The sequence below is a fragment of the Paramisgurnus dabryanus genome, chromosome 1 (assembly GCF_030506205.2).
Source record: "Paramisgurnus dabryanus chromosome 1, PD_genome_1.1, whole genome shotgun sequence".
Taxonomy (NCBI): Eukaryota; Metazoa; Chordata; class Actinopteri; order Cypriniformes; family Cobitidae; genus Paramisgurnus; species Paramisgurnus dabryanus.
This window is the reverse complement of record NC_133337.1, coordinates 58,203,869-58,216,354: the sequence shown is the minus strand read 5'-3', so window position 1 is coordinate 58,216,354 and position 12,486 is coordinate 58,203,869. Positions and strand designations below refer to the sequence as shown.

General features: G+C 36.0%; 1 protein-coding gene across 1 annotated transcript; it reads left to right on the top strand.

The window, feature by feature from the left end:
* The first annotated feature begins 194 nt into the window (after nucleotides 1–194).
* On the top strand, nucleotides 195–12,379 carry ankrd1b (ankyrin repeat domain 1b (cardiac muscle)). The gene is made up of 10 exons (XM_065242600.2): nucleotides 195–412; nucleotides 1,077–1,158; nucleotides 7,118–7,258; nucleotides 7,359–7,430; nucleotides 7,525–7,632; nucleotides 7,735–7,833; nucleotides 10,013–10,111; nucleotides 11,524–11,622; nucleotides 11,708–11,806; nucleotides 12,075–12,379. The coding sequence occupies exons 1-10, from the start codon at nucleotides 399–401 to the stop codon at nucleotides 12,159–12,161; spliced, it is 900 nt and encodes a 299-aa protein (XP_065098672.1). The 5' UTR covers nucleotides 195–398; the 3' UTR covers nucleotides 12,162–12,379.
* The last annotated feature ends 107 nt before the right edge of the window (nucleotides 12,380–12,486 follow it).

Genomic DNA, 12,486 nt, shown 5'->3' with positions numbered 1-12,486 from the left:
CTTTAAAAAACTGCAATTTACTTTCTGTATACTTTTTCTCCTTTGAAGAGTTATGCTAAGATATTATTGTTTTTTAGAAAACATGCTCTAAATAAAGTTTTTCTTTTCTTTAAGGTAAGGACAGTTTTGTGAAATATATTTGTTAAAAAATGCGATTAGTATGCATTGTAATTTATAATTTCGGCATAGATTATCAATGCTCAGTTGGTGTTTAAACCTAGCAGCCTGTCAAACAAATGGTGGGTGGGACAGATTTTGACACATCGACCCAAATGTGACAAATGTGTATCGTGTCTCCACATTTAGTGACCAACAGAAGATAGTTCACATGTAAGAACTAAGGAAGAAGGGGATAATACCTCACAGCCACTTGATAGATAAACTGAATTGTGCCTGTCATGGAACTGCAAAGGTGAGAATGAATCAGATTTTAATTAATCAGACAAAACATTATAGAGTACTGTAGTTAGATAAATGCACTAAGCCTGACTATTTAAAATCTATGATTTGCACAATGCAAACCGGTTTTAAATAGGTGTAATGATAGCTGATCTATTTGCATGCCCCTGACAATTAACGTTTGTCCTAATGAATCCAGAACTTGAATTGTAAGATATATGTAATTATTCATCGAAATTAACTAGTTGTAAAGGCAAGCCAGCAGTTTAAATGTTTTCAAAGAAACTGGGCAGTACTAGTAGACATATTTTGTGCCAGTTTTATGTAGTGAACATTCAGTTCTGTTCTTTTCCAAATCCCAGTGGCTCGCCTCATTAGGAGTCATACCACACATTCCAGTCCCACTGCTGTGTGCACTCATCACCTCACATCACTTACTGTACCATCATCAGACCATTCACATACTATAACAACTATCAGAAAGAAAAAATATGTATAAATGAGAAATCTAAAGCTATACAATGCAAAAATGAAAAATGCTGTTAATATCTTTCTGGACTCTTTTGACTTTGATGGAACAATAACTGTGAGCCATCAAACAGCGTAGCTTTTTCAGAAACATTAAAACCTGTTTAAAATCTCTGAACCACATTAAAACTGTTTCCCTCACTTTTCAGGTGTGAGACACGTGCTTTCTTGATGGAGACGCATGACATGGACTTGTCTACTGGTAAAGAGAATGATCTGGGTTTCACTATGGTAGGATACAAGTAATCTACTGCAGTTATCAATATTATTGTGTGATGAAACAAGATTTGATTCACCTAATTTCCACTTTTCTTCCACACTTTAACTGACTTTGTGTGGTCCCAAAAAGTATCTTGATACCCAAGTCATATTTAAAAACTTAATGACTTGACAATTATTTAAAGGGGCCATGGCATGAAAATTTGACCTGTTCCATGTTTACAGCAAGTGCTATGATTGGGTCCTCAGTGCTTCTATCAGCCCAGAAAATGTGAAAAGAACAACCATTCTCAAACCATTCTCTGCAAGCATGTGAAAAATTAGGTCATTGAAATTTGGCTCACCTTATGATGTCATAAGGAGCTCTTATTATAATAATACTACCCCTTAATCTGCACTATCCAACCACAGCACAGACATTTAGTGCAGAGAGAAAGAAAATAATTGACAGCACAACTGAGTTTGAATTGCATAAAACCACCATCATTGTGATCAGTGTTTGCATTTCATCAGCTCATTTGCACTTTTAAAAGACACGCCCAAAATGGCACATTTTTGCTCACACCTACAAAGTGTCAATTTTAACATGTTATAATAAATTATCTATATAGTATTTTGAGCTAAAACTTCACATGAGTACTCTGGGGACACCAAAGATTTATTTTACATCTTAAAAAAGTCTTGTGTCATGGGCCCTTTAAAATGTCCACAAGCTGTTGTTACAATAGTGGAACTATGATAAACTACTGCTGGTTACTCATACAAATACTTACCCTTAATTGTTTATGTTATTCAATGACCTTCATTTAGGTGCCCAGACAGTATGAGGCCATTGTAGTAATTGAAGCTCTTCGCAACTTCTCACTTAAAGTCTTCATTTAAAAAAGTTTGTAGCTCGAATAGTTGCTCCGAAATAAACAGGCATGCATTCTAATCCCTGGTAACACACCACAGGATAAACACTAGAACTAGTTTATATAAGCAAGAGCCCCAGATTTAAGTGGGACAGCAGTGTAATTTGTTATAAAGCAGTGGTTTCTAGGTCCTCGAGTACCCCTTCCCAGAATGTTTTAGATTTCTCCAAGATCTTTTGTCAACTCATTAAAACAACGATCCTTGCAGAGATGTCAGTCATGACAAATATCCGTCTTTTACAACAGTGTTTCCCAATCCTGGTCCTCGAGTACCTCCTCCCAGAATGTTTTAGATATCTGCTAAAACACCTGATTAAACTCATGAGCCTCCTTGCAGAATGGTTAACATGTATCCCTAACAAACTGATGAGTTTAATCAGGTGTTTTAAATAAGGAGACATCTTAAACATACTGAGAGGAGGTACTCGAGGGATTAGGAAACGCTGTTGTAAAAGATGAATATCTGTCATGACTGACATCTCTGCAAGGATCGTTGTTGTTTTAATGGTTTGACAAAAGATTTTTTGCAAAAGTCTGAAATTTAAGCCTACTTTTATTGTGATATATACATTTCTTATATCTAGTGAAACTTAGAGTGATGAAAGGTTTGATGAAATCATGCTTGCGCATCTCTGACATATTACCTGTTAATTGGTTAACTCTTAACATGTACAGTTAAAACTGTGAGATTTAACAAATAAATTATCTGTCATTTTACAGTAAAAAAGTTAAATCTGCGCTTTTTCAAAGTAAAATGGTGTGAATTACCATAATATTTGAAGGTGGAAGTCGCTATAATTTTTAACAAGATTATGTTGTTAAGTACAAATCAGATTTATATTAACAGATATTTCGTGTCAAATCCACTTAATGCCGACCCATTCAGAAATACAGTTTTTAGGTAGAAGCCATCAAGAGTACTGCAAAGATGTTTCCAGTATTTTTATGGAAGTTTTTTGGCAACCACAGCTGTCAGTTTTTTACCATAAAAACAACAGCCTCCATGCTCATTAAAAACTTTGGTTGGTTCCCGCAGACCAGTTTACAATTCAAGAGAAAGTGATGTTCTTGTATAACCCCAAATCAGAAAAAGTTGGGACACTGTAGAAATTGTGAGTAAAAAAGGAATGGAATAATTTACAAATCTCATAAACTTATATTTTATTCACAGTAGAATATAGATAACATATCAAATGTTGAAAGTGAGATATTTTGAAATGTCATGCCAAATATTGGCTCATTTTGGATTTCATGAGAGCTACACATTCCAAAAAAAGTTGGTACAGGTAGCAATAAGAGGCCAGAAAATTTAAATGTACACATAAGGAAAAGCTTAAGGACTAATTTGCAACTTATTAGTTCAATTGGCAACATGATTGGGTATAAAAAAGCCTGTCAGAGTGGCAGTGTCTGTCAGAAGTCAAGATGGGCAAAGAAGCACCAATTCCCCCTATGCTGCGGCGAAAAATAGTTTTCTGAGTTTCTCAGAGAAAAATTGCAAAGAGATTGAAGTTATCATCATCTACAGTGCATAATATCATCCAAAGATTCAGAGAATCTGGAACAATCTCTGTGCGTAAGGGTCAAGGCTGGAAAACCATACTTGATGCCCGTGATCTTCTTCGGGCCCTTAGATGGCACTGCATCACATACAGGAATGCTACTGTAATGGAAATCATAACATGGGCTCTGGAATACTTCCAGAAAACATTGTTGATGAACACAATCCACCGCGTCATTCACCGTTGCCGGCTAAAACTCCATAGGTCAAACAAGAAGCCATATCTAAACATGACCCAGAAGCGCAGGCGTTTTCTCTGGGCCAAGGCTCATTTAAAATGGACTTTGGCAAAGTGGAAAACTGGGACGCCATTTCATCCGGACTAAAAAGGACAATGACAACCCAAGTTGTTATTAGCACTCAATTTCAGAAACCTGCATCTCTGATGGTTTGGGGTTGCATGAGTGCGTGTGACATGGGCAGCTTGCTCATCTGCAAAGGCACCATCAATGCTGAAAGGTGTATACAAGTTTAAGAGCAACATATGCCCTCATTCAGACGTCGTCTCTTTCAGGGAAGACCTTGCATTTTCCAACATGACAATGCCAAACCACAAACTGCATCAATTACAATGTCAAGACTGCATAGAAGAAGGATCTGAGTACTGAAATGGCCAGCCTGCAGTCCAGACCTGTCACCCACAGAAAACATTTGGTGCATCATTAAAAGGAAGACGCAACAAAGAAGACCTAAGACAGCTGAGCAACTAGATGCCGGCTTGATAGACAAGACTGGGACAATTTTCCCATTCCTAAATATTGGTCCTCCTCCAGCAGTTCCTTATATCTACATTTAAACTTTCCGGCCTCTTATTGCTACCTGTCCCAACCTTTTTTGGAATGTGTAGCTCTCATGAAATCCAGAATGAGCCAATATTTGGCATGGCATTTCAAAATGTCTCACTTTCTACATTTGATATGTTATCTATAATCTAATGTAAATAAAATATAAATTTATGAGATTTGTCAATTATTCCATTCCTTTTTTACTCACAATTTCTACAGTGTCCCAACTTTTTCTGATTTGGGGTTGTAAAACCTACAAAGAATTAGTGGTCATTTAAAAAATAAATAAACCCATTACAGCATTAACCGTAGCAAAACAGAAAGGATCAGGTAGGCTAATACAAGGAAATGAGTCTAGAAATGGCTTATAGGTATTCAGCCAATGTGCTGTGAGTTACAGCTCATGTTTTACAAGCATTTTCATAACACACTGAGAATGCAGATAAAAACACAGTTCAAGCTTCCACTCATATATCAGATATCCTGACCTATGCTCTAAATATATTAGGTAACACTTAAGCTTAGGAAACCAATTCTTACTATTAACTATTTGCTTATTTGCATGCATATTACAAGCATATAGGCTGCTTATTATACCGTAAGCACATACAAATATCTTATTCTGCATTGCCATACATCCCCATACCTTAATTTCACAACTACCCATTAATAGGCAGTATTTAGGAGTTTATTAAGGTAATGGTCCACAAAAAAAAAGTTTAAAAATGAATGTGACTGTTGCTACATTTTATGACTGAACTTAATGATACAATATTTTAAACATTCCTCATGTCAAATATTGTAAAAGGATTGGTAAAGCTTTACAACATCACAACATAAGAATGTGTTGTCTTGTGTATCTCGTATATGAAATCCTCACATTTATGAGATGAGACATGTCACAACATTCAGATGAGATAGCATTTTAGTCAGATATGTAATAAAAGGAGCTCTCTGACTGGACGGTGAATTAAGCACACAGCATTTCAGACAAAGGTAATAAATAAAAAGGTAATAAAGGTAAAAATATTTGCAAATAGCGACCTACCTCATTTTACACAAAATCATATTTCATCATCAGTACCTCGACGTATATGATATTTTCATTTATTTTGAATGGGTCATTAAATATCTGTAATATTAATTCTTTTGGATGCTATCCGTGCTAAAGCATGCATAAAATACTTGACAAAATTTGAGGCATTCATGGTAAGCATTTGAAATATAGTTGCTGTTTGATGTCTGAAACCAACCTTCATCATGAAAGATTAAATTCATACATTTATAAAAATAGAAGCAAGCTACAGAATTGTTATACATCATATTATTTCTTGACCTAAAGATTTCCTGAGACTGGTGCACAACAATGTAAAAAAATAAAGAAATGAATCATTCTTGAAGGGTTGAATAAAAAGGCTACAATGTAACACCTGGGGCACGCAATCATCTACTGTATTATTTTTTTTGGTCGGTGCTGATGCTACAAACAAATATAAGGTGCTATGTGCCAGTGATACATTCTGTTTATTAAAAACATGCCTACAGGGCTTAAACAAGCTTTTAAAATGACACTCACTTAGACATAGAGCAATGTATGTATTGGCCACTAATTTTACAAGCTTATATCTTTACACATTATACATTATTCTGAAGTTTTATAGGCCTTGGACACGTGTCATGCTAATAAAACGGCAGCTGTCATGCAAGACCACTCATGTGACTCCTTAGTCCAAAGTGATTCACGGCCAGCTCGAGTGAAAATAGTTTCAGGCTGATGTGTGGCTGTAACTTGCTCTCATAAGAGAAGCAATGAAGAAAATAACATCCTAAATGAAGACATCATTGCTAATACACGAGCCAGTCAAAGCTGATTGTGATATTTTATGTCATCGTGTAACTTCATATACATTTCCTGTCATCTTATATGGATTGGTGGCCCCGGTGATCCTTGCTTGTAAGTACTACGACGTCTATGACAGGCACCTCTAAGTCTGTTTCATGTTCCGCTCAGGTTACAGCTCCAATGCATAAAGCATTTCACTTCTGAAAATGGTTCATTTTTGTACCCTCACCCCTCCACCAAAATGCACCTGACCTTAAATCATACACATACTGAGTGACACACAGAGCATGACTCCAATAGTTTCAATACTTGTTTAGATGTGGGAGGGTCAGATTGAACATCAAGGTTGGACTAGACGGTCTTAACCGTCACCACAACATATATAAGTGATGCTTGGCTCAGATGCTCTAGGTTTAACAAACAGAATATTTCAAGGAGAATTGGAATACTATATACATTTTATCGGGATCCAGTAATGGGAATCCTACAGGTTGATGAGCTGGTAGGCACTTTTTAAATGTTTATTTTCAAACATGTGGTATTAAAAGTTTAATTGTCAGTATAGCAACAGTTTGCATCTTGTATTTAGACTGTAGGTCATCTTTATTATCTCTTGTGTTACTTTTTTTTTTTTTATCTCCGCTCAGGTTTTATGCTTCTCCAAATTAAATAAATAAAAACTAAATAAAACAAATCATGCCAATTGGGATTGGGAACGATTAGGACATTTTCAAAGGGTACTGCCCAAAATTTGAAGAGATGTATTGTGCTATTTATACATAAATTATACTTTCAGTTCTTTATTGAGAATTCATTTTGGGGTGTCCGTTTCATTTTCTGTTTTAATTATATTGTCGTATTCCTTTAGGTTACAGGCATTACAAGTGGAAACAAACCGCAGGACCACACATATTCATCTGAAGAATGCAAGAGCTCTGCTGGCAAACGGACACAAGATAATCTTAATAGCCTTCAGCGTGATAGTGAAGTTATTCTCAATGGCTTTAATGTAAGATTTAATTATTTATTTCATACAGCCACACTATTATCTATAAGAGTGTATCATGAAAAGCTTTGCAGACTAATATCTATACACTAATGACCTCCAGGTCCCAGAAGACAGTCAAAGGATAAATACAAGAACACCAATCTACAAAACAAAGCCTGAACGAGAGATAGTGGTAAATATGAGTGTGCCTGCACTGGTAATGGGTTTCAAAATAATCATCATTAACAAGAGGGCAAACCTCAAAGTAATCCCATTTTATCTCACAGAATGATTTTGTCGATGAGGATGACTTCCTAAGAGCGGCATTAGAAAACAAATTGCCGATGATCAAGAGTTACCTTGCCAGAGGCGCAGATCCAAATGCTTGTGATAATGTGAGTATTTTTCCAAACACACTTAACAATTCTAAAGTATAGACTAATATCCAATATTTACAGTAAGTAACTAAAACCAGAAACATTTGTTGTTCTTTCTAGTTCAACCGTACGGCTCTACATAGAGCTTGCTCTCAAGGCAATGTCGAGATAGTGAAAACGCTTCTGGAGGCAGGCGCTTCAATAGAAAATATGGACAAGGTATTGCATGTCTACTTATATTTTAATATTTTATTTACAAAACCACACAAATATACTGCCATTCAGATTCACAAACTGAGAATACTAGTAAGGGCTTTTAATAGTCCAAATAATACATTACACATTTAGTGTGCCCTCATATACAGTGTTGGGGTAACGCATTACAAGTAAGGTGCATTACGTAATAATATTCCTTTTCTGAAGTAACGAGTAAAGTAACGCATTACTTTATAAATGTATACATTAATATTTGAGTTACTTTAAAAAAAAAGTAAGGCAAGTTACTTTTCAGTTTAATTAATTCAATTTAAAAATAAAATAATGTACTGAATTAAACTGAACATATTAACGTAGAATGAAACACTTTGAAACGGAGTCTTGAAAGTTTGAGTAAGAAACGGAGATGGCATGTCAGGGCTTGAGATTTTTGCAATCATAAAAAACATCTGCAAGCAGTGGCGTAGCAAGTAAATCCCGGGCCCATATGCAAAAAAAATGTACGGGCCCCCTTAAGCCAAAGCCCCCTCCCAACCTTGCCCGTTGGCACTGTTAACTGTGGCGCGCAGGTCTGTTAACAACATATACTTTTAATAAGGTAGTCAAATATTTTTACTTTACTTTTTTACTTTAAAGGGCAGATTTAAATAAAGAAAAACAAAATGTTTTGGGTAGTTTTTGACTCGTGACTAACTTCTCCGCCTTCTCTTTTCTCTTTGAGGCCCCCCTTTTATGTTTATATTTGTTCATCCTTAATGTTCATGTAGATAGCCGCTATAGTAACCTCTCACACTGTGTTTCTTTTTTTTCGCGGCGATGCGTCAGGTAAAAAAATTATGGCGTAGTAGTGCAAAAAAATAAAATAAACGCAAACAAGAAATGACGGAGAAATTAGAAATTATGGAGAAATAAGAAATCACTACACATGGTATGCATACAAAAATATATTTACTGCTGCCACAAATAAAAATTGAATTGAAAAAAAAAAAAATTAAAAGCTGGGGCGGGCTCAGGGCTGGACCCCCTATTGGCCCAGGCCCATTTGCACGTGCATACCCTGCATGCCCAGACGTTACGCCACTGCCTGCAAATCCTGAAACAGATCAAGCCTCAGCCAAGTAAGAAAAAGTATTGCAAAAGTAACTTAAAAGTAACGTAAGCATTACTTTCCATGAAAAGTAACTAAGTAACGCAATAAGTTCCTTTTTTGGGAGTAACTTAATATTGTAATGCATTACTTTTAAAAGTAACTTTCCCCAACACTGCTCATATCCACCTAACCCAACACAACCCATCCGTGCCCGAGCGCAATTGTCCCCCCTTCCTACTCCCCCAGAAGCATGCACTTTCACTGTACTTTATTATAAAGAGCCTGTTATAAATACCCTATTGTTAAATGTGCCAAAGAATGCATTATGTTAAATTGTTCTCTGATATCGACATAGAAGATATGTGACTTAATTATGTGCCAAAAAGGTCAAGTTCCTAAAACAAGCAACTAATTGCAACATTTTGGGGGTTTTTTTTGTATTAGTAAACCCCATTTTTGTTTGGTGAGTTAAACTGCATTCAGTTTAGCAGCGACTAGAAGAAAAAGGCGACGCCATTTCATTGATTTCAATGGAAGCTTGGCGACTTCCGACGACAGGAGTGACAGTGACCATTGGTGACTGGATTGGGGCGTGTCCAGTTGTGCGTCACAAAGTTGAAATTTTTTTGACTTTATTACCCAGGTTAAATTACAACCCAACGGTTTGGGGTCATTCCTTTTTCCCTGGGTTGAAAATAATCCCATTTCAAGCATGAAAGTTATGTTTGGTTAACTTCATAAAGTGTTACCATTATGTTGTCCAAAATCCAACATCATATTTTTATTGACATGAGATGTTATGTTGTGACATTCCATTGTTTTTCACAATTCAACATCAAATGTTTGTTGTGTGAACCAGCATGACCAAATCAGAATTTATATAAAATTTTAATCATAGCATTATATGGATGAACAGTAAGGTAAATTTACAAATGCAACTTTCCAAAGTTGGATTTGTACCCGTCATGTTAACATAGTCCTAGCAAACCGCATTAAGGTTAACACACTGGTTCAGCAAAACCCAGTAACTGACAATGTTGGTGTTGATGGTGTCTGAATTAGATTATGCTCATGTTTGTGTTTATCATCCAGCTTCAAGCAACTGAAGTTCACTGGGCTTGTCGCGGTGGCAGCTTGCCTGTGCTTGAGGTGCTACTTAACCACGGGGCAAAGCTGGAGTCAAGAGACAAGGTAAAAAGCGATTATTTAAACGATGACGTGCAGGTGGTTGAATTGCTAAATAACCCTGACAGGAGATTATATAATTGCAGGTAAATTTGGTGTCATTATGTGACCCTGGACCACATAACCAAGCATATGTAGCACGGGTACACAAGCAGTAGTCAACAATACATTGTATGGGTCAAAATAATATTTTTTGTTAATGTCAAAAATCATATTGTCCCATCCTAACAAACCATACATCAATAGAAAGCTTATTTATTTAAAATCAAATATCACATTTTCTTCTTACAATTTTAATAATTACTGATTGTCATGGATGACAAGATGCTACAGGCCATTATATATTTTCCATGTTTCTTATATAGCTGAAAATCTAAATTTCCTGTCTGAATTTGTCATTGTCAATAATTTGTTACTGTCAAACTCTGTTACCAAGTTAGAGTAGCAGTTTTGACAGCATGTAACAGAACTGACACACACACACGCACGCACGCACACTCTCTCTCCATCTCTCTCACACACATACATGACTGTCAACGCTGTTACTCTACCTTGGTAGACCATCAACACTTTTGCTCTACCATATATTATCCTGCCTATTACAGGGCTACTTGTTCCATGAGTAAATAACAGGACACAAAATACTGACTAGAAAATGTATCTCTTTCACAACAAATTCAAACTGACACATATGTCCATCATTTTTCAGACAAACACATTGGGAGTTAATTTAGAAAATGTGCTTTTCTTAGGTTATTATGGAATAAAAAAACAAAGATCAGCGAACAACTTCTGACTTTGAAGCCCAAAAAAGTGCATTCAGTATTCACAGAATTAACCCCCAAACCTCCAAGTGGTTCATAAAGGTCTTTTACGGGTAATCAGTGTGATATTGTAAGAAAAATATCCATATTTAAACTATGAACTACAATAATTAGATTGCAGTATTGACGTCAAATTGGACTCATGTGATTTAACGGTCATGTACCAATGGCAACGAGCGATCACTACATAAAACTCTTGCGTTGAGTCCAAGATGGCACTGATACCGTAAGATAGTAGGCTAATTACAGTTTATAAAGTTTGAAATATATTTTTCTTACAAATTTGCACTGATTACTAGCAGGAGACCCTTATAAACCCACTAAAGCCGTGTGGATTACCTCTGTGAATGCAGGTTTTTTGGGTTTAAAGTCAGAAGTTGTTCCCCGATTCCTGCGTTTTATCATTATAAAGCTTGGAAGAGCAGGGACATTAACTAAAGTAACTCCAAATGGCTTGCCTGAAAGATGATGGACTATGTATCTCGGATTGCTTGATGGTATGTAAATCATAGGGTAATTTTGACATTTGGCTGAATTATCCCTTTAATACTTAAGCTAACAATTTGGTAACTCTGACAATGAAAATCTATTTAGCTTCACAGCACGCCCCTTCACGTGGCGGTGAGAACCGGAAACTACGAGTGTGCCGAACATCTCATACACTGTGGCGCAGACATCAATGCCAAAGACGTGGTAAGAAAAGTAACTTTCTTTACCTTTTTTGTACTTTTTACTTTGGACCATAAACAGTTGATGCACTAAATATTTTACGTCCCAGGAGGGTGACACACCATTGCATGACGCAGTCAGGCTGAATCGCTTTAAATTCATACAGCTCCTCCTGTTGCATGGTGCTGACATAAAACATAAGAACTGGGTAAGTATACTGTTATAATAATGAAAGTTGCATAGGTACAGGTTTATGCAGACAACTTACACGGGTCAAAATGGATTATGCAGGTGCTTCTTTGGACTGAGCATAGCGCCATCTACTGGTACTTAAGTTCACATAATATTTTAATGGGGCAACAGCTCTCCAGAGTAAATTTTAGTAGCAATTAAAATTATTCATTTTTGATAGTTTCTTTTATGTAATGTACTTCAATAATGTTATGCACACTTACCAATGCTTTGTCTTCTTTAAGGAGGGAAAGACACCTATGGACAGTGTTTACGAGTGGCAGAATGGAGCTAAAAACCTCTTTAACAACTTGAAGAATAGCAAAAATTGAAACGTTTTCAACAATTGTAAACTACATCTATTGATGAGAAAGGATTTGCCTAAATACGTTGCATATTTGAATGATACCTCAGAAAGGTGCATTATAGCCCTGTGCATGGTATTACATGTTCATAAGAGAAAATGTTTATTGAAAGTGTGAAAATATAAAGCATGGTAAAGTTGCTTTTTATTAAATCATAGATGAGACAGAGATATCTAATGGGAGATTTGCGCTTTCTCTTTTCACAATGATCATAACTCCTATTTCTGACATTAGATTATATTTTAAACTAAGTTTGAGCATGATGATGTTTTTATATTAAAAATGTATTACA

Coding starts and splice junctions, on each gene's coding strand:
- ankrd1b (XM_065242600.2), top strand. Junction 7,431..7,524: donor AGCCTGAACGAGAGATAGTG/GTAAATATGAGT, acceptor TTTATCTCACAG/AATGATTTTGTCGATGAGGA. Junction 11,807..12,074: donor ACATAAAACATAAGAACTGG/GTAAGTATACTG, acceptor GTCTTCTTTAAG/GAGGGAAAGACACCTATGGA.